This window comes from Ailuropoda melanoleuca, chromosome 4, assembly GCF_002007445.2.
Source record: "Ailuropoda melanoleuca isolate Jingjing chromosome 4, ASM200744v2, whole genome shotgun sequence".
Taxonomy (NCBI): Eukaryota; Metazoa; Chordata; class Mammalia; order Carnivora; family Ursidae; genus Ailuropoda; species Ailuropoda melanoleuca.
The window spans coordinates 124,663,800-124,691,538 of NC_048221.1; the positions used below are offsets into that span (position 1 = coordinate 124,663,800).

At 38.4% G+C, this 27,739-nt stretch overlaps 1 protein-coding gene across 8 annotated transcripts in view; it reads left to right on the forward strand.

Annotated features, from left to right (window-relative positions):
- The window catches only part of DTNB (dystrobrevin beta), a 251,360-nt gene that overhangs the window by 34,186 nt on the left and 189,435 nt on the right, over positions 1–27,739 (forward strand). For all 8 annotated transcript variants that reach the window (XM_034659796.1, XM_034659801.1, XM_034659799.1 and 5 more), the window contains exons 2-4: positions 6,237–6,304; positions 15,471–15,551; positions 20,061–20,274. In XM_034659796.1, the coding sequence (XP_034515687.1) occupies positions 6,238–6,304; positions 15,471–15,551; positions 20,061–20,274 (362 nt within the window). In that variant the 5' untranslated portion in view covers position 6,237. The remainder of the gene's footprint in view (positions 1–6,236; positions 6,305–15,470; positions 15,552–20,060; positions 20,275–27,739) is intronic.

Below are 27,739 nucleotides of genomic sequence, written 5' to 3' on the forward strand. Positions count from 1 at the left end.
AAAGAGGTAGGAACAGATCCTGAGAAGGGTCAGCATGTTTTGAGGCATGCGTCTCGGATGAGGCCTTTTTGTGGTCTTTAGGCAGAGGAGAGTGCCATCTCGAAACAAGAGCAAGGGAGCCAGTTCTTCTGGCCCAGACGGTTCAGGAGACTCTTGGCTGGACTGTGAATTCAGTCTTTTAAATAATTTACCTACTTTCATAATCAGAATTCGGGCCTGATTTTTAGCACAATCTGCCTTCTAGCTGTAGGGACTCAGAGTTCCTTAAAATGCTGCTCTGAGGTCTTCTGGCTGTCCTACCATGCTTTGAGTTGATACTTAGAAGATTTAGGCTTTGACATTTTCTTTCTTCTGTGTATCAGTGCTACGTAGCAAAAACTCAACCAATTTAATTGTCTTTAAAATTCTTGATGCCCTTATATCTCTCAAATGCGAAAGCTATCACGTAACCCAGTCATCTTCACCTGTATCCTGTCCTAGCTCCACCTAGGAGCTAGTAATGCTGAGGCAGCAGCCCACCAGGGGTTCTCACCAAGCCACTTATTACCAGCACTGGGAACCTTGTCATTTGGTTGGTGAGTGATCCACTTACAGAATCCGTCTGGAAGCCCTGTTATACCAGGATCAAATCTATCTTATTTTGGGTTACCCTAGAAGCAAATGCTGATGTAAAGACAAGTACAAGTTTGTTTTTGTTTTGTTTTGTGGGTTTTTTTTTTTTTTTTTTTAGGTTATCCTAGGAGATACCAGTAAAGTAGAGAAGTGAGACAGAGAAAAGAACATAGCCAGTAAAGCCTTTCTTATCAGGCACTGTGGGTAAGCAGACTTAATTCCAATGAGGAACTCTGGAAGCCAGTGGAAAACATCACCTTTTGTTGGGTAAAGGAGCTGCAGTATTTATATATTAACTGCCATCAGTGGGAGGGTTCCTCCAGGGATGTTAAGCCCCTGGTGCTTCGGACTGCCCTGCAAATGTCAAGGCCGCCTTCAGTCGCAGAAAAAGCCCTCAGACAGGGAAATGCAGAGGCTGGCAACTAGAAGCTGAACTGGGTGATGGCATAAAGGCAGGATATCAACAGGGTCTTCTATACTCTTAAGTCAACAAATAATGTCAGTATTGTGACTACTGTTGAGTACAAGCTTTTCTTCCACCTTAGTTTGGTTTTGAGAGTTTTTTTTAAATATATATACATATTTTAATTAAAATCTTGTGTTTAACATGTGATTTGCAAATATTTTTCGTCCCGCGTGTAACTTGTCTTTTCATTTCTTACCAGTTTCTTATATAGAAAAATTGTTTAATTTTGGTGATGTTCTATTTGTCTTTTTTTTTTTAATGGCTTGTGCTTTTACTGTGATGTACCAGACCATGAAGACTTTCTCCCATGTTTTCTTCTAAAAGTTTTATACTTTTTATACTTTACATTTACAGTTATCTTCCATCTCAAATTACTTTTTGTTTATGGTGTGAACTATAGGGCAAGGTTCATCTTTTTGTCATATAGATAATGAGTTTTTCCAACACCAAGTCTGTCCTTCTTCACTGAATTTCTTTTGCACTTAAAAAAAAAAATCAGATGGCCTTTTCCAGTACTGTGCTGTCTTGATTGCTGTGGATTTTAGTAATTCATAAAGTTTACTATAATCCTGCATCTTTATCCTCCCTTTTCAAAATTGCCTTGTCTATTCCTTTTGCCTATTTTTATAGAATTTAGAATTGTCTATATTTACAAAAATTTCTGCTGGAATTTTGGTTAGACTGTGTGGTTAGATGGTATGTCTTTCTGTTTGTTTAGGTCTTTTAAAAATTTCATCACTGTTTTGTGATTCCAGTATACAAATCCTATACATATTTTGTTAGTATATACCTAAGCATCTTATTTTTGTTAGAGATATTGTAAATGCTGTTTTCAAAGTATTCAATTTCTAATTGTGCAGTGTTAGTAAACAGAACTGTGGTTGACTTTTCTTTTTTTTTTTTTTTTTTAAAGTTTTTATTTATTTATTCGACAGAGAGATAGACAGCCAGCGAGAGAGGGAACACAAGCAGGGGGAGTGGGAGAGGAGGAAGCAGGCTCATAGCGGAGGAGCCTGATGTAGGGATCCCATAACTCCAGGATCACGCCCTGAGCCGAAGGCAGACGCTTAACCGCTATGCCACCCAGGCGCCCCCTGTGGTTGACTTTTCTGTTTTGACCTAGTGTCCTGCAACAGGGTCAGACTCACTTTTTCGTTCTAGGAGCTTTTTTTGGCTCCTAGAATTTGGAATTTCTGCAAAGATCATCATGTTGTCTGCAAAATAGGAGTAATTTTACTTTTTCCTTTCCAATCTGCTTGCCTTTTATTTTTCATCTTATTTCACTGGCTAAGACATCCCATATAATGTTTAATAGAATTAGTAAGAATGGACATCCTTGTCTTGGTCCCAGTTTTAGGAGAAAAGCATATAGTTTTCTACCATTAAGTGTGATCTAAGCTGTAAGTGTTCTGTAGGTGCCCTTTATTAGGTGTAGAAAGATTTTATTTCTAGTTTGCAGAGAGTTTATCATCAGGAATGAACATTGTATTTTGTCAAATATTCTTTTTTTTTTTTTTTAAAGATTTTATTTATTTATTCGACAGAGATAGAGACAGCCAGCGAGAGAGGGAACACAAGCAGGGGGAGTGGGAGAGGAAGAAGCAGGCTCATAGCGGAGGAGCCTGATGTGGGGCTCGATCCCATAATGCCGGGATCATGCCCTGAGCCGAAGGCAGACGCTTAACTGCTGTGCCACCCAGGAGCCCCTGTCAGATGTTCTTTTTGCATCTGATATAAACATTTTTTTTATTAGATTGTTAATATGTTGGATTATATTGATTAATTTTCAGGTGTTGAATTGGCCTTGCATAATGGCCTGGAATAAAGTCCAACTGCTTGCAAGCCTTTTATATATGGCTTGATTCAATTTATAGTATTTTGTTGAGGATTTTGCTTGTTGAGGGTTTTTGTATCTATGTTCATGAGAGACATTTGTTTTTGTACTGTCTTTGTCTGTTTTGGGTATCAGGATATTATTGGCTTTTTAAAATGAATTGGAAGATGTTCTTTTTTATTTTCTGGTAGCAACTGTGTGAAATTGGTGTTATTTCTTCTAACATCTTTTCTGTTGCTGTTCTTCATTTGTAGCATTTTGTAATTATTTTCCCTTTCTGAAGAACTTTCCTTAGCAATTATTTTAGAGCATGTCTGCTGACTACAAATTCTCTCAGTTTTCTTTAATTTCTGAAGGTGGTTATTCTCCCAATATAGAATGAAAAGCATTGCTCCACCATCTTCTGACTTCCATAGTTTCTGCTAAGAAATCTGCAGTAATTCATGTCATCATTCTTCCCAAACAGAAGTTGGTAGGCTGTGTTCTGTGGGTTGACTGCCTGTTTGTTTTCGAAATAAAATTTCAACAAAGCCATACCCATTTGTCTACATATTGTCTGTAGCTGCTTTCATGCTGCAGTGGCAATGGTGAGTAGTTGTGACAGAGACCACGTGGTCTGCAAAACCTAAATTATTTACTGTTTGGCCCTTTAAGAAAAAAATCGGCTGATCCCTCTCCTATGCGTAAAATGTTCTTTTGCTCTGACTTCTTTCAAGAATTTTTCTTTGTCTTTCAGCAATTTGATTATGATGTGACCATTATAATGAGGTTCTTTGGGTTTAACTTGTTTGCTCAGTTTCTTGAATTTATAGGTATGTCTTTCACTGAACTTGGTAGGTTTTCAGCTATTAGGTCTTCATGTATTGTTTAGCACGCCATCGCCATACTCCTTCTTTTCTCCTTCTGGGATTTTGAGTACATGATAAATGTTGGATCTTTTATTTTTGTCCACCCAGTCCCTGAGGCTTGCTTTCTTTTTTTTTTTTTTTTAAAGATTTTATTTATTTATGTGACAGAGAGACAGCCAGCGAGAGGGGGAACACAGTAGGGGAGAGGGAGAGGAAGAAGCAGGCACCCAGCTGAGGAGCCCGATGTGGGACTCGATCCCGGAATGCCAGGATCACGCCCTGAGCCGAAGGCAGACGCTTAACGACTGCGCTACCCAGGCACCCCCCCTGAGGCTTTATTTCTTTAAAAAAAAAAAAAAGAAAGAAAGAAAGAAAAAGGAAAAGAAATCTCTCTTTCACTTTTTTTTTTCCTGCTGTTCAGATTGGATAATCTCTGCTTGATATGTCTTTAAATTTACGGACTCTTTCCTCTGTAGTCTCCATTCTGCTGTTGAGTCCATCCAGTGAGTCCCCCCTCCCCCAATGAGTGCATATTTCAGTTCTAACCTTTCCATTTGGTTCCTTTCATATCTTTTCTTTCTGTGCTGACACTTAAGACTTTAACTCTTGTTTCAGGAGTGTTTGTGATTGCTAATTTGAGCATTTTTCTAATTGCCACTTTAAAGTCTCTGTCCATCTCAGCGTCTGTGTCATCTTTCAGTGGCATCTGTTGATTGTCTTTTACCTTGTGAGTTAAGATTTTCTTGGTTGGTTGTTTGCCAAATAATTTTGTACTATTTCCTGGACATACTGAACATTATAAAACTTTGGATCTTCCTTAAATTTATAGAGAGTGTTGATATTTTTGTTTTAGCATTGTAGTTTGGTAGATATCCCAATGATCCAGAATATAGTTATATTAAATTTTACAAGTTTAATTTGGAAATAAAGATAAAATTTAGAAAATTGTCATAAAGAACTTAGAGATCTCCAGGAATTTTTAGGCTCTACTTTGAAAAAAAGTGGTATAGAGAAATAGCAAAAGTAGAAGAAGGATATAATAAATGAGGTATGTTATAAAGTATATTATGATACTATCTTTTAATCTATGGTTAGCATTTAAAATTTGTAGTGAGGGACCAAGATTGAGGAGGAGGTACTAAACTTTTAAATATCATTCTTTCTTTGTAATTACAGGCTACTGGTACCAACTCTTGTTTTTTTCTCTAGGACCTAGATTTCATTACATTTTGCTGTTTCTCTAGTAGCTTTGTTTTTTGGCTTTCTTCCTGTTTAAAATTTTTTTCTCTTGGGAGTTAATTGTTAAGTAACCATCATGTGTTAAAGCCTTCTTGGTAATACATCAATGATTTAGGAAAGGGTTGGCCTTAATTATCAAAATATTGTAGACTGTTAAGGAATGCATTTACATTTTAAATTTTCTTTAGGGTATATTTAAAACTAAACTTTTGCCAGGCATCTTGTTTTGATGGATATGTAATTTGTGTAGTCATCATTTAATTTGTGATTCTAATATATTTGAGACGGTGCTCTGTAAATCACTCCATAATTTACAACAGTTTAATCTCCTTAGGGAAATTGTTTGGCTTATGCTCTTTGTCTAGATGTTTTTTCTTCACATAATAAGGCAAAATTCAGCTGAAATTATCACAGATTTTGCATCAGTAGAGTCTGTGCAGTGGGCTTATTTATTTTCTAGCCTTTTAGGTGTGGAGTTCGGCAGTATGCATCTAAAAGCAACAGTTATGTAAGAAGGTTAGTGAAAGGGTGGGATTTAACTCTACCACTTCTGAGTTTTGCCCTCAAGCAAGTTATTCTTTTCTAGGCTGTTTCGTAATCTATAAAATGGGGATAATAATAATGATACCAGTATCTAGGGTTGTTGGAAGGATTAAATGAGGTAACACATGGAAAGAGTTTTAACAGAGTGACTGGAATAGCTTCTGTCAATCTGCACTATTACCATGTGATAAAAAATTTATCTCTAGGCATTCTTCGAGTTTGGGGATGAATACTTCCTTTGTTCAATATTGTTTAATATGAAAATAGAAGATTTTGTTTATGTTTTTTATATATAAGCTAGTAACTATTATATTCTTTAGTTTACCTTTCATTATAATTATCTTCTAAATTATATTTAGTACCATGTTTATCTGTGTAAAACAGTAGGGATATGGGAAGCCATGTTCTAACTAATCCAGGACTCCACAGAGAAAATAATCAAAGTTAGAAATAACACATGGCCCCGTATTTTCAGCTCAGGAAGCAAGTGTATGAGTTCATTTAATTATTGACTTTGTAATATTTTAGAAGCTATCACGTAAATAAAGGGACAGTGGTTCCACTTTATTTTTACTGATTGTCTCTTAAATGTGCATATACAACTTGGTTTCCTGTACCTCTTCATAACAGAATGATAAGCCCTTGGTTGAATTGTCAAATTGCAGTAGTTTATTGTATCTTTCTTTGTTTTTAGGATGATTGAGGAAAGTGGGAACAAGCGGAAGACCATGGCAGAGAAGAGGCAGCTGTTCATAGAAATGCGTGAGTCTTGAGTGCTTCTTGATTCCTTGTTTGTGTGTGTGGGGATGCCTTTATTTTTTTTTCCTGATGAAGTCACAGCTTTAAGCATTAGCATGTTCCATTTTTTTTTTTTAAGATTTATCTATTTATTTTAGAGAGAGACAGAAAGAGAGAGAGAGTGCAAGTGGGCCAAGGGGCAGGGAGAGAGGGACAGTGAGAGAATCTCACACAGACTCCCTGGTGAGCCCAGAGCCTGACCCGGAGCTCCATCTCATGACCCTGAGATCATAACCTGAGCTAAAGTCAAGAGTTGGGGATGCTTAACCGACTGAGCCACCCAGGTGCCCCACACGTTAGCGTGTCCCAACCTTAGGAAGGGAAGAAAGGGAGTCAGAGAATCGTGGAGTTGAAGGGCCTCAAGCCAGAGCATATATTATAATTGAGTTGACTTGAATATAAGTTACCTTATACTAGAAACAGATTCTAAGGTGTAGAGGACTAAGAGGACAACACTTGAGCCATAGGAATAATTAGAAGCACAAATGTATATAGCTTCGGTATATTACTTTATGATACAGTTTTAAATCTTCTGTTAAAAAATTATAGTCTTCTGGGGTGCCTGGGTGGCACAGCGGTTAAGCGTCTGCCTTTGGCTCAGGGCGTGATCCCGGTGTTGTGGGATCGAGCCCCACGTCGGGCTCCTCTGCTGTGAGCCTGCTTCTTCCTCTCCCACTCCCCCTGCTTGTGTTCCCTCTCCCGCTGGCTGTCTCTGTCTCTGTCGAATAAATCAATAAAATCTTTAAAAAAAAAATTATAGTCTTCTGTAAAACTCAACAAAGGAAAGGAGGAGTTGAATAGTTCCTAGTATTTGAGTGATTATTTCAGTCTGTCGATTACTTATCTATGTGACCTTGACTGTGTGACTTTGACGAGTGCACTCACACTTGGTGGACCACAAATTCCTTTGCTATGAAATAGGGTTACTGGTCTGTACCAGGGATTGTGATATCTTTTAAAAAGCATTATAATCTTTTTAAAAAGTCTGATCTTACAAGGACCCTTAACATGTGAGTGTCATAAAGTTGGTACTGCTTGGTTGAAGAGGGGAGGCAGGAGCCCTGCCTGAGATAGCCCCTGAGGTACTTGTAGAATTCTGCCTGTCAGGGTAGAAATCAGCAGATAAAGTTTCAAAAAAATCAATAGATAAAGATCAAGGTATTTTAAATCTTTAGAGTCTTAGTAATGGAGGCAGAGTTTGACTCAACTGAGATCTATGCTGTCCTGTCCAGCATAACCTAGGTAAGTATTTGTTGAAGATTTCAGGAGCCATTTTTGGCCTTCAGTGTGCAGTCTGGGCATCTTGAAGGAGTTTTATAGTTCTGAGTCTGTAATTGCTCGTCATCCAAGCCAGACACCTCGCAGTCACTTCCCTCTACTTCACCCTCCACCTCCAAAGAAATCACAAAGTGCAGCTCAGTCTTACCTCAGAAGGGAGTCTTGCTGCTCTGTTCCTGAGACTCTGGTGGCTTTGAACCGAGGCTCTGGCATCAGACTGCCTGGGTTTGGATCTTGGCTGTATAACCTTAGGTGACTTGACTTAATCTCTGTGCTACAGTTTCCTTGTCCATAAAACGGGAGTAGTATCTACTTCGTGGAATTATTATGAAAATTAAATGAGATAATGTCACTTAGACATTAGCAGAGTGCTTGACACAGAATAGTAGGTATTTAATGTGGTTACTTGTGTTTAATGTGGTTACTTGTGTTTAATATTTTTATTATTACCTTTCTGAACTAAAGCAGTCTGTTTCGGATCCTTTCTTCCATGGTCAACCCTTTGAAATCTGTGATCTGTGATGCTGGCAGCTGACCTGCATAAATCTGTGTTCCTTCCTTCTGAAATCCCTTCAGTTGCTCCTCATCATTCTCCCCAGAAAGTCTGAGCTCCGGGGCATGCCAGGCAAGGCCCTCCTGGTCTCTTTTGCCCTAAGGTCTCAGGTTCCTAGTTCCCATCACATGCCGTGTGTGTCATTTCCCAGCAGTACTGAATTGGCTTTCCCATCTGGATCGTGCATTTGGTGTCTTCGTGCCTTTGCTTATGCAGTTGGGCCCACCTGAATCTCCCTAATTGTTCCTGCTTACCATTCAAGGCTCAGCCGAGGGGTCATCTTTTCCATTAATTTTTTAACACATTTACTGAAGATCTGCTATGTTCCAGGCAGTGTTCTAGGTGATAGGGTTAAGGGGAGAACAGAACATAGTCCCTGACTTCTCTCATATTGCTTACATTTTGGTGAGGGGAAACAGACAAAATAAGGAAACCTAGTAGATGAACAATAAATCCTGATACTAAGAGGTGCCTGGAGTGCCTTTGGTAAGTAAACGTGAGCCTGCCAGAGAGCACAGCTAGGGATATTTGGAGTAGAAATTGGGCATTCTGTGAAGAATTGGGTTTGCTGCTTAATGAATGTTATCATTCTGACACATAGAGCTCGGACAAATTGCCTGTCTCTGTAACAAACTCAAGGATATGGACAGTTTTGGAGATGTTTGGTGGGTATGGCTTCTCGTCTCCCTTCTTTCTTCATGGGAAGAATTGCACTGGTGACAGTAGTGTCTGCTGTTAAAAGCTATACTCTCTCCTTTCCAACATCCCTACCGTTCTCCAGCATTATTACCTTCTGTGGCTGTAAAAATCATCTCTTGCCAGCCTTATCATAGGGTTCTACCATCTAGGTTTTGGGTTGATTTTATGGCAATTTTGAATCCACTGATCTTTCCTTGTTTTATTTGTCTTGGTGGGTAATTAATAGATTTTTACTTATGTAGGTATAGCCATCATTTTTTTTTTTTTAAAGACTTCACTTTTTTAGGGGCGCCTGGGTGGCTCAGTCGTTAAGCGTCTGCCTTCAGCTCAGGGCATGATCCTGGCGTTCTGGGATCGAGCCCCACATCCAGATTCCTCCACTGGGATCCTGCTTTTTCCTCTCCCACTCCCCCTGCTTGTGTTCCCTCTCTCACTGGCTGTCTCTCTCTGTCAAAAAAAAAAAAAAAAAGACTTCACTTTTTTAGAGCAGTTTCAGGTTCACAGTAAACGTAAGAGGCAGGTACAGCAAGTCCCTAGAGCACACATGCACAACTTCCCCCATTAACACACCCCCCACCAGAGGGTACATTTGCTACAACTGATGGGCCTGTGTTGGATTGTAACACCCAGAGATTGTAGTTTACATGAGGGTTCCTTCTTGATGTTGTACATTCTTTGGGACTATATTATTTTTAAAGAAAGATGGTTTTGACTATTATTTTTGCAATTTTTAAAAAAGATTTTATTTATTTGTTAGAGAGAGAGAGAGAGAATGAGCAGGGGGAGGGGCAGAGAGAGAGGGACAAGCAGACTCCTTGCTGAGCATGAAGCCTGACTTGGGGCTCGATCCCAGGACCTTGAGATCATGACCAGAGCCAAAATCAAGAGTTGGACGCTCGACGGACTGAGCCAGCCAGGTGCCCTCTCAGATACTATATTGAAGAATAGGGGGGTCATCCTTGTCTTGTTTTTGACTTTAACGGAGATAGAGGTAATATTTCACTATTAAAATGGTACTTGTTGCAGGTTTTGTGTCATTTATCAGGTTAAGGAACTACTTCTAGGTTCTAATTTATGAAGAGTTATTACTCTTACTGTCTTTAAATCATGAATGAGTATCGAATTTTATCAGATGTTTTCTGCCTCTCTTGAGATGAATATATTTCTGCTTTAGTCTGTAAATATAGTGCTAGGGCTGGCAATCTTTTCCTTAAAGGGTCAGAAAGTAAATATTTTAGGATTTGCAGGCCATATGATGCGTTCTCTGTCACAGTGACGCAACTTTTCTGTATAGCGAGAAAGCTATCCTAATCATTTAATAATTTAGTTAGACTGCATTTTTAACGTTGTGTGACCTTTATTATTCCTTTCTATGATATTCTTAAGCCTTTCTGTCTTTAGACAGTATCTTTAAATTCCCTACTATTCTTTCCATGCTTAGTATTTTCTCTTGTAGACTCTAAGTGCCGTGAGAATAAGGATCATATCTGTTTATCTTGGTAGCCCCAGTGGCTTGATAAATATTTATTGAAAGAAGAGTGGAATAAATTACATAGAAGTAACTTGGTAGCTTATGATTCTTGTATAAAATTACTAAGAAAAATGAAAGGTGGTAGTTAGAACAGTAGTTCTTAACTCTGGAGCTAAAGTACAGGTCAGTCTACAAAATGCTTAGCGCCAGGCCTCCTGGCTCAGAGATTCTGATTTTATTTTTCCTTTTCCAAAATTTGGCAGTTTTATTGGTCTTTTCAGGGAACTTTGGCTTTGTTGGTCCTCTCCATGTATCTTTGTTTCTGCCTCATTATTTTGTACTATTGTGTTTATTACTTTCTTCTTTTTACTTCAGGTGATTCTGTTGTTCTTTTTCCAATCTCTTTTTTTTTTTTCTAGAGATTTTATTTATATATTTGACAGAGAGGCAGTGAGAGGGAACACAAACAAGGGGAGTGTGAGAGGGAGAAGCAGGCTTCCCGCCGAGCAGGGAGCCTGATGCGGGGCTTGATCCCAGGACCCTGGGATCATGCCCTGAGCCGAAGGCAGATGCTTAACGACTGAGCCACCCAGGAGCCCCCTTTTCCAACCTCTTATGTTGCATAACTCGGGCCATTTATTGTCAGGCTTTTTCCTCTCTTATGTAAGTGCTTAAGAACTTCTTTCCTGTGATTTTCTATTTTTGTACTCTATGTGTTCCAATAGATGCCATTTTCATGATCACTTCTCTGTGTTTTCTAATTTCTGTTAGGAATTATTTAGAAGTACCCTTTTAAATTTGCAAACAAATGACTTTTAATTTAAAAAATATTTACCTCAATTGGGATGTGGGTCAGGGGATGAAGGATGTTCTAGAATCTTTGAATTTGGTGATATTTTTTGTTATATGTTTTTGTAAATATTCCATGTGTGTTTGAAAATAATACATGTGATTTCTTCATTATTTAGATTCAACTTGTTACATGTTTTATTCAGACCTTTTTTGTCCTTACCGATTTGACTGCTTAATTACTGAAAGTTGTTAAAAATCTCTACTTTGATCATGGATTTTAGTTTTTTACCCCTTAGTTCTGTCAGTGATTTGAAGCTTTTGCTCTTAGATGCACAGCTGTTAAAATATTTTTTTTTTTTTAAAGATTTTGTAATTTCTTTATTCGACAGAGATAGAGACAGCCAGCGAGAGAGGGAACACAAGTGGGGGGAGTGGGAGAGGAAGAAGCAGGCTCACAGAGGAAGAGCCTGATGTGGGGCTCGATCCCATAACGCCGGGATCACGCCCTGAGCCGAAGGCAGACGCTTAACCGCTGTGCCACCCAGGTGCCCCTAAAATATTATGTCTACCTAGGAAATTGACTGTTTTGTCATTATGTAGGTATACTCTTTTTCTAATGATGCTTTTTGCTCTGAATTATATTTTTTGTTATTAATATAGCTGTACCAGTTTTCTTTTGGTTAGTATGCCTTGTGCAGTATCTTTTCATTCTTTTTTTTTTTTTAATTTTATTTATTTATTTGACAGAGAGAGAGACAGCCAGTGAGAGAGGGAACACAAGCAGGGGGAGGGGGAGAGGAAGAAGCAGGCTTCCCGCTGAGCGGGGAGCCCGATGTGGGCTTGATCCTAGGTCCCTGGGATCATGCCCTGAGCTGAAGGCAGATGCTTAACGACTGAGCCACCCAGGTGCCCCAGTATCTTTTCATTCTTTTAAAAAACTTTCCGTATCCTTATTTTTTTTTAAGATTCATTTATTTATTTTGCTGTGAGTGGGTGAAGGGGCAGGGGAGAGGGAGAGAGAGAATCCTAAGCAGATTCTGTGCTGGGTGTGGGCCCAACATCTAAGATCATAACCTAAGCCTAAATCAAGAGTCAGATGCTTAACTGACTGAGCCACCCAGGCGCCCCTGTGTCTTTATGTTTTATGTGTATCTCCTGTAAGTAATGTAAACTGGATTATTTAACAACTCTTATGACTGACAGTCTTTGCTTTTTCACTGAAGAATTTATCCTCTTTAGCTTTTTTTATGAATATGGTTATATTTCACTTTTTCTTCCATCTTGTTTGGTGCTTCAACTGTGTCCTTTCTCTGTTGTTTTTTCTTCCTTTCTTGCCTTCCTTAGATGAATTGTGCTTCCTTCCTTCCGTTCCACTTTTTCCTCTTCTTGGTTGTGAGTTGCATATTCTTTTTCTCTTCTTTTTGTGCCTACCCTAGAGATTCGAACATCAATTAAAGTGGAGTCCAGAGCTTTTCAATGTTTATAACTTTATTCAAAGCAATACAGGAATATTAGACAGTTTTAGAGCACCTCCTTTATGAAATATATTCTATTTTTAGTATTATCTTTTTAACTCCACAAATTAGACTTTATAATTCTTTCGTATGGTCAGTTTTTCTTTTGTCTAACCTACTTGATTATCACTGTCTTGTCTGGTTTTAAAATTTAAATCTAAATCTAGGTGGAGCCAGTCATGTGTCCCTAACGTTTCCCTTTGTGGGATTTTTTTTTTTCTTTTGTTTCTACTTCACCCACTGAAAGAGTCGCCATTCTGTGGTCTGTACCTTCCTCTCTGTTGGGACCTCTGGCTTCATCTCTGGTCCCCAGGGTTTCTAGTCATACTGACAAGAAAAAAAAACAAGGAAGTCATTTATGTTTATTTTTGTTACTTATTCAGACTCTATTGTCTTGAAAAGTTTTGCTTGTTAAAAATGGTTGTAAGGGTTTGAGACAATTCAGAAATGTTACTGTCCTTACATTTACTAGGTTTGTTATCTCTTCTCTTTCTCCTCCTCATCTCGTTAGTTAGATGCCTTTTTAACAAAACATGCTTACTTCCTTACACCTTCTGCCCTTGTGCTGAGCACTCCCACCAAATCCTGTGTCTCCCTAGAGTGCAGGTTGGAATCCTGTGCTCTGTCTGAAGAAGGCTGCATGCATCAACGTGTTCATATAGGGAAGGAACTACTTTTGTCACGTCCTTGTGTCAGCTTTTCCAAAATTGTACAGTTTGTGTAATATTTTGACTCTACTCAGTATATTTTTGGGGGAAAGCAGATCAGTCTTTTATACCAACAATACAGAACTTTCTAATTTTCAGTTATTTATTCATTCAATAAATATTTCAGGTGCTAGTTTTATTATGTCCTAGTTTTGGGGATATAGTAATGAACAACACAGCAATAAAATGGTCTCTGCCTTCATGAAACTATTTTCCTGAAAATGGAAATAAGGAATGATAAGGCAGTAGGAGCCATGATTGGGCAAGCACGGGGGGTCCAGGAAAGGATCTGGGAAGAAGCGATGTCTAGGCTGAGTCAGTTCAATGATGTGACGAAGAAAGGGCTGGAGCAGTAAGTAGCACTTAAAAAGGCTCAGATGAGAGAGCTTGGCATGTTTGGGTAATTATATGTAGCCCGAACTGATTGGAGTTGGGTGTGAGGTAAAATTTGAGAGTTGCATGAGCCAGACCTTGTAGCTGAGTTGAGTAGTTAGTTACGTGTTTCCCAAACCTACCTTGATTATAGGACTCTCTGGAATGAAGATTCCAGGTTCTCCTCTAGGAGACTCTGATGCACGCTTCTGATACAAGCAGATACAATAAAACCCTTCCATTTGACTCTTTGCTTTTCTTGGGATTTGGTTATACTATAGAAGCTGATACCCTATTCTCATGAATGAGGAGAGCCATAACAGAGAAAGAAGGGTTAATCCTTTCTTTTTTCTTTTTTTAAAAGATTTTATTTATTTATTCGACAGAGATAGAGACAGCCAGCGAGAGAGGGAACACAAGCGGGGAGTGGGAGAGGAAGAAGCAGGCTCACAGCGGAAGAGCCTGATGTGGGGCTCGATCCCATAACGCCGGGATCACGCCCTGAGCCGAAGGCAGACGCTTAACCGCTATGCCACCCAGGCACCCCAGGGTTAATCCTTTCTTATCCATTCCCTGTACCTCTTGGGAACTCAGTATTTTTAGGTTGTCTCCTGTCTGTCCAGGAGCTTCACTGGGCTCTCCACCTGTGGCTAGAGTTCTGCCTGTGTGTTTGGTTAGGACCCTTTGTACCATTTCTTGATAAGCTTGAAATATACTATCTGAGAGTAGTATTAAAGTGACATTTCAGTGTATTTCTTATAATGAAATATTCTCAAAATGATTGATAATGAAGTGAAGAGTCATCTTTTCTAGTTCACAATACCCAAAGGGATAATATAATCATTTTAGTTTCTTCACTGGGGGTTTTCTGTTCTATTTCTTATGTGCTAAACTACCATATTTTCTGATCAGGAAATCAACATGACACTTACATTTAGAAAGTGAAGGCTATTCTTAGAGCAGTGTATGAGGGTTTTCCTTACAGAAACCAGGAAAGATGACTGCTTCAGAAGAAGGTAAATGTATGAGAAAACGTATGAGAAAAATGACAAAGGAAAACACAGTGATACTTGATTCTTGACTAGCACGTAAAACTTCAGAGTGGAGATTTCTGGCAAACTGGGCGGGAGCTTGTGCGATTTCCCATTTTCCTCAGCTAGTTCACTTAGGACTCGTGTGATAGTTGCCTGATTTCATTTTGCAGCACCTAAGTCTGACTTAACTGTACTGGAGGAAGAGTCTGAAGAGAGTTGAATTCTGTGCCAGTGCACTGACTTTTTCCTGAAGTTACTTCTCCGCTAGCAAACATGGCCCAATAACTGTCCTGCAGTTTGGTCGATCAGATCAGTACTCTTCCTGCTTGGTTAGTTGGGAATGGGACTTCCCTTTCCCAGCCACTCACCATTGACTTCCTAGTATTTCCCATAGAAGTGGAAGAGAAGGAAAGGTTCACTGCAGTTTATGAGGGTTCTCCCTCGGGGTTTTTGTCAGGTTGGCAGACAGGATAACGTAGGCAGAACCGCTGGCATGGAGTGGTCATGTAGAAAGTGCGCCTACCCCTTCCTGACCCCTTTTGTCTTCTCAGAAGAAGGCCTGGTCAACTGACCCCTTTTGTCTTCTCAGAAGGAGGCCTGGTCAACATGTGCTGTATGGCCTGCACACACGCTGTGGAATAGTCCCTTCTCACCATTGAGAAATTCAGTGCTATATCCAGTTGAACATCTGTTGTTTGTACTTTTTTCAGGTGCTCAGAATTTTGATGTCATACGACTATCAACTTATAGAACAGCTTGCAAATTACGATTTGTACAAAAACGATGCAACCGTAAGTCATTTCAGCTAATTTTTGTGATAGCTGGATGGTGTGCTCAGTAATATAAACTAAAAGGTTTTAGTATCTTTTAGTCATATTGTAATGTTAATTGAATTATTTCTGTCTTAAGTGTTTATTAAAATGTAAGCTTTGTCATGGAAAGAACTTGTCATTTACTCTGTGTGTCCCTCAAAATGTTTACCAAAATTCAATAATGTAACTGGTTTTGAGGCTGGCATAGTATTAACATACTTTAAATGAGAGAATTGATTTCTCTTTCTCACCTGTTTTAAATGATAACTTTTATACAAAATTAATACGATAATCAGCTTCTGGAAGAGAAAAACATTAATATTTTGATAGAGGTGTAATAAGTTAATTTTCTTGATTAAAATAAATGTAACTTGAATCAGCCTTTTCTATAATCAGTGTGAGAATTGCTACTTATAAAATAAGTAAATAAAATATATATGTGTCTATGTATACACACACACACACACACACACACACACACACACACACACAGACTACAGGCATATAAAATCTTTTTTCTCTTAATTTCCATGAAGATAAACTAACTTACGACAGAATCCTTGTACTTTTTTCCTGTGTGTGTGTCTGTATTAATGAAGAACTATTTTGTATAATGGAAAGAACATTGGGCTTTAGAATTGGAAAAACCTGAGTTTTAGTCCTGGTTTTGGCATTTACTATGTTGGGTAAGTCAGTTTACATCTAAACACTTCTACCCTACTTTAAGTGTTATTCAAAAATCTTAGCGTAAAATTCTCTTCAGAGAGTTTACCATGCCATCCTAGACTGAAGTCTCTGGTTTCCTAAAACATTGTTTTTCAAATTATGGGTTACGACCCATTAATGGCTCACGAAATCATTTTGAACAGCTGTAGCCAGAATTTAAAACAAGTAATAGACCAAAAAAAAAAAAAGAAAGAAAGAAAGAAAAGAAAATCAGAGCACAAATTATGTGGCAAGTCTAAAAGTATTTTGTGAAACTTGTTTTTTATATATCTAGAAGGAGTGTGTGTGTGTGTGTGTGTGTGTGTGTGTGTGTTGATTTAAATATGTTTCTGTGGGTTGTGGTAAAAAAGTTTAAAAACCGCTGTCAGAGCAACTACCATTTTAATAATTCTTCCTGTAATTATTCTTGGGAAATAGTAGTCTATGTGTGGAGTGTTGAGAGTCTGAAACCAGGCTATTGGCATTAGTAATGTACAGTAAAAGAAGCATTGTTCTAGAAGTTTTATTTTGTCACATATGATTCTTTAATCAGACTGAAATTTTTTTTTGTGGGTGTACAGTTTAAGTAGGAGTAAAATTTCAGTTTTGTCCACATGTATGTTCCATTGTCTCTACACTGTTTATTGAAAAAAACCATCCTTTTTTTCTTCCCTGCCATTAAATCTTTCCTCATACTCATTAGGAAAAATATGGAAGAATGTTCATAGCCATTTCGATATATGAGAGGACCTGCTTCTGGGCTCTTGTCTTCTGCTGGTCTGTCTGTCCTACCAATAACCACTATTATAGCTTTTTATAATGTCTTTTTTTTTAAAGATTTATTCATTTATTTGAGAGAGAAAGAGCAAGAGTAAGGGGGGCTTGGGGCAGAGAGGGAGAGAGAGAATCTCAGCTGTGCGAGGCAGGGAGCCCAGCTCAGGACTCAGTTCCAACTCTGAGATCATGACCTGAGCCAGTATCAAGAGTCAGATGCTTAACTAACTGAGCCACCTAGGTGCCCCGCTTTATGCTAAGCCTGAATATCAGAGCAAGTCTTCCTACTTTGTTCTGTTTTTCTTTTTAAGATTCGGACATTTTAGAATCTGATTATCAATTTCTACTAAAAACAAAATGAAACAAAGAACTCTGCTGGGATTTTTTTTTCCTTTTCCTTTTATTTTAAGTATAATTTAATAATTTAGGATGGTAAAATTTATCCTTTTAATGTGGAGCCCTGTGGCATTTTGTTGGGACTGCACTGAATCTGTAGGTTGAGGGGAATTGACATATTTCCAGTATTGGGATTACCTCCTGTGAACGTGGTGTATCCCTCCGTTTATTTAGGTCTTTAATTTCTGCCAGTTATTTATAGTTTTGTTTTGTTTTGTTTGTTTTTGGGTAGAGATGTTGTACTTCCTCCATTGGATTTATTCCTAAATCTTTGATGATTTATACTACTATTATAAATAGTATTTTAAAATTTCATTTTTTGTTACTAATAGAAATACAGTGACTTTTATATCTTGACTTGTATCTAGCAATCATTCTAGACTTAAATATCAATTTTAGTAATTTATCTGGAAAATCTGATTTTCTATGTGTAGAATTTTGTCATTTCTGAATAATAACAGTTATATTTCTTCATTTCTGAAACGCACATGGGTAATTACTGCTTATTTATACTGGTTAGGACCCAAAGTACAATAGAAATGATGATAGTGGGTGTTTCTTTTTTTTTCACTTTTTTAAAAAAAATTTATTTATTTTAGAGAGAAAGAGAGAGCACAAGCTGTGAGTGTGGGGAGGGGCAGGGGGAGAGGGACAGGGAGAGAATCTCAAGCAGACTCCCTGCTGAGCACAAAGCCTGCCGTGGGGCTCGATCTCACGACCCTGAGATCATGACCTGAGCTGAAATCAAGAATCGAATACTTAACTGACTGAGCCACCCAGGCGCCCCACATCTTTTTTTTTTTCTTAATTGAAGTATAGTTGATACACGGTGTTAAATTTGTTTCATGTATGCAGCATAGTGGTTCTACAACTCTGTGTTATGCGGTGCTCACCACAGCGTAGCTACCATCTGTCCCCACACAACGCTGTTACAGTACCTTTGACTGTATTCCATATGCTTTTCTTTTTATTCCCATGACTTATTCATTCCCTAACTAGAAGCCTGTGTCTCTCATTCCCCTTCACCCATTTGGTCCATTTCCCTCACTCTCTCCCTCCCTCTGGCAACCACCAGTTTGTTCTCTGTATTTATGGGCCTGTGTCTGGTTTTTTGTTTATTTGTTCTTTTGTTTTTTATATTCCACATTAAGTGAAATCATTTGGTGTTTGTCTTTCTCTGACTTACTTCACTTAGCATAATACCTTCTACATCTATCCACGTTGTTGCAGATGGTAAAATCTCATTATTTTTTGTGGCCGAATAATATTCCATTCTGTATGTTTGCCACACCCTCTTTATTTATTCGTCGATCGATGGACACTGGGTGCTGTCATATATTAGCTAATGTAAGTAAATGATGCTGTAAACAGAGGGGTGCATATCTTTCTTCGAGTTAGTGTCTTCGTTTTCTTTGGGCAAAGACCAATAGTGGAATTACTGGTTCGTATGGTAGTTTTATTTTTAATTTTTTGAGGAAGCTCCATACTGCTTTCCACAGTTACTGTACCAATTTACATTTGATTGTGGGCGTTTCTTATCTTGTTCACAGTGTCAGAGGAAAGGCTTTCAACATTTTACTGTTAAGTAATATGTTTGCTGCAGTTTTCTGTAAATACCCTTAATCAGATTAAGGACATTGCCTAGTACTGTGTTTCTTCATTTCTGAATGTAAGGTTTATTTAAGAAGTGGTCTTTTTGACGATTTGTAACTTAATCTCCTATTGATCAGAGAGCGTGGTTGATACGACTTGAATCCTTTGACATTTGCCAAGATTAGCTTTATGACGCAGGATAAGGTCAATTTTCATACACGTTTGTAATCACTGGGGGCGGTATTTCATATAGGGCCCATTGTGCCTCCTTCGCCAGGTGTAAAGTTTAATTGTCTACATCTGCACTTAAGCTTTGTACCTTTGCTCTATCACTTACTAAGGGAGATGTGTTAATAGCTCCCACTAAGCTTGTGAATGTGTCTCTTTGATGTTCTGTTAAATTTGACAATGTATATTTTTGAGGCTGTTGTAAGGGAGGCAAAACCTTATCTCTACCCTCTTCGGGTCTCTGGTTAGGCTTGAGAGTTAAATTGACATCAGACAGATTAGCAGAAGAGCACACAGATTTTTACATGTACCTGGGAGCCCCCACAGCAAAGTGAAGACCCAAAGGAGGGATGAGGCCTAAGTGCTGATATACTAGGGAAGAAGGAGTAGCAATTGTGGAAAAGTAACTAAAATATATGGGGAGTCTCAAGGAAGATAAGAGTATTTTAATAAAATCTGTACAGATTTCTCTTGGCCTCAACTCACTGTCTCTGGGGATAAGAATGTTTCTTTCCCCTTGGAATAGGGAGGGCATCTTTCACTTGGGAGTTTATATCCTGCTTTCAGGAAGAAAAGAGAAGTTTAGCTTGATCTTCTTGGCACCTGCTGTTTTTCAAGTGTCAAAATAGCTCCAAAGTAATCCTTTTGCCAAAGTGTATTTTGGGATCCTATTCTGCCACCCTTCACCATTCTGTTAGATGTAAATGAATGAAAAGTTCTTATACCTTTCTGATGAATTAAAGCTTTTAAATTGTTGACAGTTCATTTTCTTTGTGTTTCTTTGTGTTTTAGTCCATCTTGTTGATATCTGGAACATGATTGAAGCCTTCCGAGACAATGGCCTTAATACACTGGACCATAGCACTGAGATCAGTGTGTCCCGCCTCGAAACTGTCATCTCCTCTGTCTACTACCAGCTGAATAAGCGCCTGCCTTCTACTCACCAAATCAGCGTGGAGCAGTCCATCAGCCTCCTCCTCAACTTTATGATTGCTGCATATGACAGGCTAGTACCCTGCATGCTTACTTCATTTTAAGAATGTTTTTCCTGTAGTCATCCTTCTTCCAGATTGCTTTGCTGAGGGTTGTCAACTTAGAATCACGGTGAAAAGGGAAATTATTCCATGTAAGTTCCTTCTAAAGACTGGTTAAATGGCAGAGTGACTCGCTGTCCTAGGGCGTGTCACATAGTAAGCACTATAACATTATGAAGAATCGCAACACTGAGACATATTGTTTGGTCAGAGTATAGGTACCTTGTGTAGCCGTTCTCTATCCAGAGACGTATAGCTAAGTTGTGAATTTGATTATGAGGCTTTCTGTTTGACTTAACCTTTCTTTCCTCTGTAATAGTAACTGCCCCTAGACTCTAGTCTTATTTTCTTCTCATATATGTTTAGGATACTATTTTAATTTTTTTTCAGTGCAGAACATTGTCTTTGCACCTTATAACACTAGAAGAAAACTATTTAAATGTACTCCAAATTAAAACAAATGATTTGCTATATTTGTATTCATAGAGGATGAAGCCAGTGTTATAGAAAACAAAAAGAAATCATTAATGATGGACCACAAAAGTTAGTGTTTATATTCCAGGAACGAAGAGTTTAGATTTTTGATTTCTGCTATATTGTTGATCATCCGGTTTTGATGGGTTAATTCCTCCTGCTTCATTTTTTCTCCCCATAGACCGTCCTACTTTGAGTTCATACATTTGTAAAATGTTATTCATTACACTTTATAATATTGAAGACTCTGTGAATTATAGTAAAAGTCTGCAGGTGTCAAAGCCAAGTCACAGCATAGGCATTTACTAAATTCACGTTTTTATAAGATGTTATCAAATTAGACATTTTATCTTTTAATAAAAAATTATTTTAGGAAATTTGAATTTTTATTTATTTATTTTTAGAAGATTTTATTTATTTGAGAGAGAGAGATAGAGCACACCAGCTTGGGAAGAGAGGCAGAGGGAGAGGGAGAAGCAGACTCCCCGCTGAGCAGCGAGCCTGATGTGGGGCTCGATCCCAGCACCTTGGGATCATAACCTGAGCTGAAGGCAGATGCTTAACCGACCTAGCCATGCAGGTGTCCCAGGAAATTTGAAATTTTAAAACAAGAGTACACATGAGACGTAAGCCCCAGAATTTGAATGCCATTTTTTTAGTAATTTAGATTTGTGAATCCCTAAGGTTAATTTTGTACTGTTCAAGGAATTACTCTTTTGATCCAAAGACCTTAGTAAAAATGGTTATTCTGTAGTGAATAAGCAGCATCTTATCATGACACTAATTCACTGAGTAAATCAATTCAGGGTTGTACAACACAGATTAATTCAATAAGCAATTTTTTTTTTTACAAAATCAGAAATAAAAGTCATCTTACTGTTTAAAAATGATAAAACAGATTACAAACTTTGATTCCATAATCATGTCAAGTAAGCTAAATACTATGGCTAAGAAAGGAAGGAGAAGGAAGAGCAAAGAGATAGCAAGAGACAATGGGAAGACCAAACTTAGGGGCAGAAGGTGCAGAGGAGTCCTGGGGCATAGTCACAGATAGCTGGACACATCCAGACAGAGACAAAGGAAAAGAATAAGCAAACAGTAAACCGTATGAAGACAGATGAGTAGAACAGCACACTGTAGAGAACTAGGAAAAACAAAAAAAGATGAGTGAGTTAAGAAGAGGAAGGACAGTAGTATGTCAGTGGTGAATTTGGTAATTCTCACATCATATCCTATTGAAAACTTTGGCCATGGGCATCAGAAGCAATCCTCACATCATTGCTAACCTTGAACTCATATATATGATGTATGGGATAACACTCATCAGTAGTTTGAAAGTGGCTTTCATGTACTGGTAAAAATCAAAGGATCTGGTTATTGGAATTTTATTTTTGAAAATCATAACATTTTGTTGTGAACTGTTTAAATTTTAGTCTGTCTATTCATTGGCCTCTTTATTACTTAGGCTCGAGTCCCTTTGATATGTAGAGTATCTAGTTATTGATTTTAATTAGTCTTTTCAGGATTTTGAGTTTTCATAATTCTTGAGTTAAAATTTGACTGCAACAATTATGTAATTATTCTTAAATCCCCTAACCTCTAAATTCACAGTCAATTTTTCGCCAGGTTGTTTTCCAGTTATTATAATGGATTATAAGACCATAAAGATACAGTGAGAAACAAATAGGATCTAGATGTTCTCCCTCAGGCGTGTATTTTATTAGGAGCAAAATATTTTACATTTGACAACTAAAAACACAGAGAACAATACTGTAAGCATCTCTGTGTAGGACATTAGTAAAGCCTTGTGAGGAACAGTCAAAATATTTAGGTAGCCTCATTTTTTTCCTTGTTGGGCCCTGAGTGTGACAGTATCGGTAGTCATGTGGTCTGGTCCGAAGGTGCAACAGGCAATGCTATGATCAACCATTTCTTCCTTTTTTAAGAACAACGGTGTCGAAACTCCCAGCATGAAGGACAGGAAATCTTCCTTACTCTTCTTCAGTTGAGCCAATTTCATTCTTTAGGGGTTGTGATTTACAAACTCCCTTTCCATCTCCGAAGACTGTATTAGGCCAGTGTCTTTAGTTGCAAGCGGTAGAGAACGTACTCACATGGGCTTTTGCAGTAACAGGAAGATAGGCTCACATCACTGAGGAGCCCAGACGCAGGCCAGCTGTCGATCTTGCTTGCATCAGAGTTCTGGCTTCAGTTCTTTTCTTCGTAGTGGTTGTGGTTTTGCCCTCCTCTTGTATCAGCTTCATCCTTTTGCTACTTCAAAAAATGCCTGCTGTCAGCTTCTACATGCTTCCTCTTTCAAGTCTCGGTAGCAGAGAGAGCCAGTTTCTTTCAACTCCAGACTAAGGTATCGGAGCCTCCCTCCAGAAATGTGCATTTGGGCCATGCGGGTGTCGGTGTTACACTTTTTAGCTCAAACAGATCAGGGTTTGGGTCTCTGGAGCAGAGGGTGATTAAATTCTCACCCTCACTGCTTGTTGCCTCACCGTGTGGGGGGTGGTTGGACTGGCTACGAGGGAGACGGCCATGTGTCCACCACGAACTCTTTGCAGTGCATCATAAACGTGTGGCTCCCTTTCCTGTTAAATGGCCCCCGCTCTCCACCCAGCTCCTTAAATCTGAAACCTCTAAGAATCACGTACACCCTTCCTACACCCCCAGCCTCACATCCATGGCAGTTACCAAGGTCTGTCATTTCTACGTCTTGAATCTCGAATCTGTGTGGATCTCTCCAGCCCCACTGCTACCGCTCAGCCCACCGCCATCCACTGCTGCCATGGCCTCTAACCAATCTTTTTGCTTGTGCTTTCTTCTCCCATCCATCCTTAGAAATAATAAACATCGTGAACCCCGCTGTCTAACCTGGGAACTTGAACATTAGCGGTAACTGACATTTATCTCTCATCCCAGCCCACTGACCTGCACATAAATAAGGTGAACCTGATTCTGATTTTGTGTTATCATGTTCTTGCTTCTTAAAGAACAGTTTTTTCCACATAGAGAGGCATAAGCACAGTATTGTTTAATTTTAATTATTTGTACTAATTGTAAAAAGAAAGTCATGCTGTCTGTACTGTTATCTGATTTACTTTCTTCATGCATCATAGCTTTTCAAGATTTGTTCATGTTGCATGTAGTGACAGCTCAGTTATTTTCATTGTTGCATAACGTTCTGTTGTGTTCCTGTACATTTTGTTTTCTCCGGGTTCTGGTTCTGAGAAACAACACTTCCTGGAATGTTCTTCAATGTGTGTCCTGTTACATGCATACAAGTGTTCTAAATGGCTCTCTTGGTCCTAACCTGAGGAATGGAGTTGCTGACGTGGTGGGGAAGGTACACGAAATTCAGCTTTAGAGGATAGTATCAAATTATTTGAACAAATGTACCATGCATGAGAGATCCTCTCATCCACATTGTTTCTGTAAGCCTTACAGTTGTCAGACTTTTCAGTTTTTGCTAAATGACATCTCACTGTTGTTTGATTTGCATTTTCTTGATTCTCAAGCATGTCTTTGTGTGTTTCTTGGCCAAATATATTACTTCTGCAAAGTGCCTATTCATGGCTTTTGCCCACTCCAGTGTGTTGTTTTTTCTTTTTATGCTGATTATAGGGGCTCTTCAGAGACTCCAGGTAGCAGTCCTTTCTTGCTTATCTGTGTTGCACATGTCTTCTTTGTAGCTTGACTTTTTACTTTTCTTCGGGTATCTTTTTCTTAAAATGTTCTCTTTCCTTAGTTATTTTTTTAATTTTTATTTTTGGGGGGAAGTAGGGAGGGGCAGAGGGACACAGAGAGAATTGTAAGCAGGCTCCACACTCAGCGCAGAGCCTGACGTGGGGCTCGATCTCATGACCGTGAGATTATGACCCGAGATGAAATCAAGAGTCAGACACTTCACTGACTGAGCCACCCAGGTGCCCCTCTTAAAATGTTTTCTAATGACAAATTTCAAATAATTACAAACATAGAAAGGATGATGTAATAAAGCTCAAGGTATCTATCACTCAGCTTCAGTAATTACAGTACATCATCGATCCTATTTCATCTGTGTCCCCAGGCTCTTCCCCTCTCCCCTCCCCTTTTCCTTGGCTTGTTTTGAAGCAAAGCTCCAGTATCATTATTTCATGTGCAAATATTCCAGTGCACACATTCTGTTGTGATATAATACCATTTTTGCCCAGGTTTTTGCTCTAAGAAATCCTACTGCTTGGAATGTAATGAAATTACACCTTAAATGGAACAAACCTATAAAAAATCATATATCTAATGAAACTAGGTTTGGATAAAATCTTCAAAATACATCAGTGTTGAACATATCAACAGAGGCCAAGGTTATTGTTTATCATCTAAAATAACACTTAGTATAAAACACTGTTGCTATTTTGAACAGTCTATAAAGATTTCTGTAGTGTAAAAAATTTTATGTGTATAATTTATGGTGGATAAATATGGAAAAAGTTGCTGTGTAGTTTGGAAATATGGCTAGGAACTATTTTTAAATCTTGCTTTAGCAACTTAATTTAGATATATTTAAAAGTTCCATAGGTTTTTCTTAATACTGAATGCTAAAAACAAAACAATATAAAAAAGCAAAAACAAACAATTTCATTTTAAATAATTATTCATTTTCCTTAATTCTGAATATGTCCAGCTAGCATATTATGGAATGCACGTTGCTAAAGAGAGATAATATTAGGTTACAGTCTTCCTCATTAGTGATTTTTAAACAAAGCTATAATATCCTGGGAGGCATAAATACTTCATGTATTTATGTACAGTATTTACTAATATCTCTGCTTGTTCTCAGATGGATTCAGAATGGCAGGAGAAAATACAGCCAAATACAAGTAGGAGAGAAGCAGGGCTGAGTGGGAAGAGTGGGATGCTCACAGTTGCAGCACATCTCGCTCTTACAAGGTTGGAAGCATAGCTCTTCTAGGAAGTTTCCAGGAGTTGGTGGGGAATGAGGTAGGGGTTTTGGATGTTTTAAAAAGGTGAAGTCCTCGGGGAAAACTAGTGTGAGATGGAGAGAAACAGCCACCCTGGTGGAAGAGGAGGAGGGCAGCCCACCTGCCTACGCTGCATCCCCTACGCAGCCATGCGGGCGTCATGTGGGTGTCGAGATGTGATGTCACCACAGCCGGTTCATTGAGCCACAGTCTCGGGACTTGGTGGCAGGATTATTCAGGGAGCAAAAATGGTGAACTTGAAGTTCAGTTATTATTCTTCCCATCACTTACTCTTTATTTTGTAGCTTTTCTTTTCTTTCAAGAAAAGTCATGCGTTCATGCTAATTTTCGAAGAATCTTCTTGATTTCAGGATTGCAGACCTGCAAAGGGTTTCACCATTAGTTACTATTTCAGAAAAAAAAATTTTTTTTTTGCTTATTCTTTTGACCTTTTCTTGCTGTTTCCTTTTTATACTTTTTTTTTTTTTAAGAAAAAGCAAGAAAGGGCACACCTTTTCTGAGTGTTACTTTTTCCTTGCCTTTGTTTCTCTCTGAAAGTGAGGAGAGAGGTAGTAACAGAGACTTCTCTAGTCCATTCAGTTCTTCCAGATTAATCTGATTAAGACACTGTTTTCATCATGTAACTTCCCACCTCAAGAACCTTTCAAAACTCCCTGTGGTTTTTGAATGAGATTCTTACTCTTTAGTTCTAATGGCATCAGTCCTTAATTCCCTGCTCATACCAAGCTCTAAGTAAGCTACTTGAGGCACTTGTCAATTTTTCCAACATGACATGCTTATTTTCTCCCTCTAAGCATACACACACACACACACACCCCCCAACCCCCACCCCACTCAAGTTTTTACCTACTGTGTAGCCTTATAATCACCATCCCCATTTTCATTCCTTTGATGACATATAGCATTCGTCTGTATCGTTATTTTGATCTTAAATTATATAATACTCTGAGCTGCTTCATAAGTGTACAGATAAGATTGAAAGCCCTTGAGAGTAGAGAGTCTACTGTATGTTTCTTTGATTCCTCAGTAAACACAGTGCTAAATTCTTAATAAATATTTGTAAGGTTGAAATGAAAATTAGCAGGCATTCTGATGGTGATAAAATTGAATAATATTCTATGTTGATTTTAGTTGATTAAGCTGTTTGACATTCGCCAAATGAATTCTTGATTTGCAGTTGATTATTGCATAATCCATTCACTGTGAAGCTTTGTAAATTAAGATTAATTGGAAAAATATGAGTTTCTGAAAATCAAAGAGAAGTGCTCTTACTCCTTTTAGCTACATGTGATAATCGGGCTGCTCATAGTGTTTCTAAAGTAGAAGTTTATTTTTATGCGAGAAGTACCAATTTACGGTTGCCAGCATCCACAATTGTTTGTTAAAGATGTAGAAACAGCTTGTTTTCTTTTTTTTTTTTTTTAAATTTTCCTAGTTCTTATGTTCCATAGATGAGAGAAATCATATGATAATTGTCTTTCTCTGCTTGACTTATTTCACTTAGCATTATCTCCTCCAGTGCCGTCCATGTTGCAGCAAATGTTGAGAATTCGTTCTTTCTGATAGCTGAGTAATATTCCATTGTATATATGGACCACAGCTTCTTAATCCAGTCATCTGTTGAAGGGCATCTCGGCTCCTTCCATGATTTGGCTATTGTGGACAATGCAGCTATGAACATTGGGGTGCATATGGCCCTTCTCTTTACTACGTCTGTATCTTTGGGGTAAACACCCAGTAGTGCAATGGCTGGGTCATAGGGTAGTTCAATTTTTAACTTTTTAAGGGACCTCCACACTGTTTTCCAGAGTGGCTGTACCAACTTGCATTCCCACCAACAATGTAGGAGGGATCCCCTTTCTCCACATCCTCTCCAACAATTGTTGTTTCTTGCCTTGTCTATCTTTGCCATTCTAACTGGCGTAAGGTGGTATCTCAGTGTGGTTTTGATTTGAATTTCCCTGATGGCTAATGA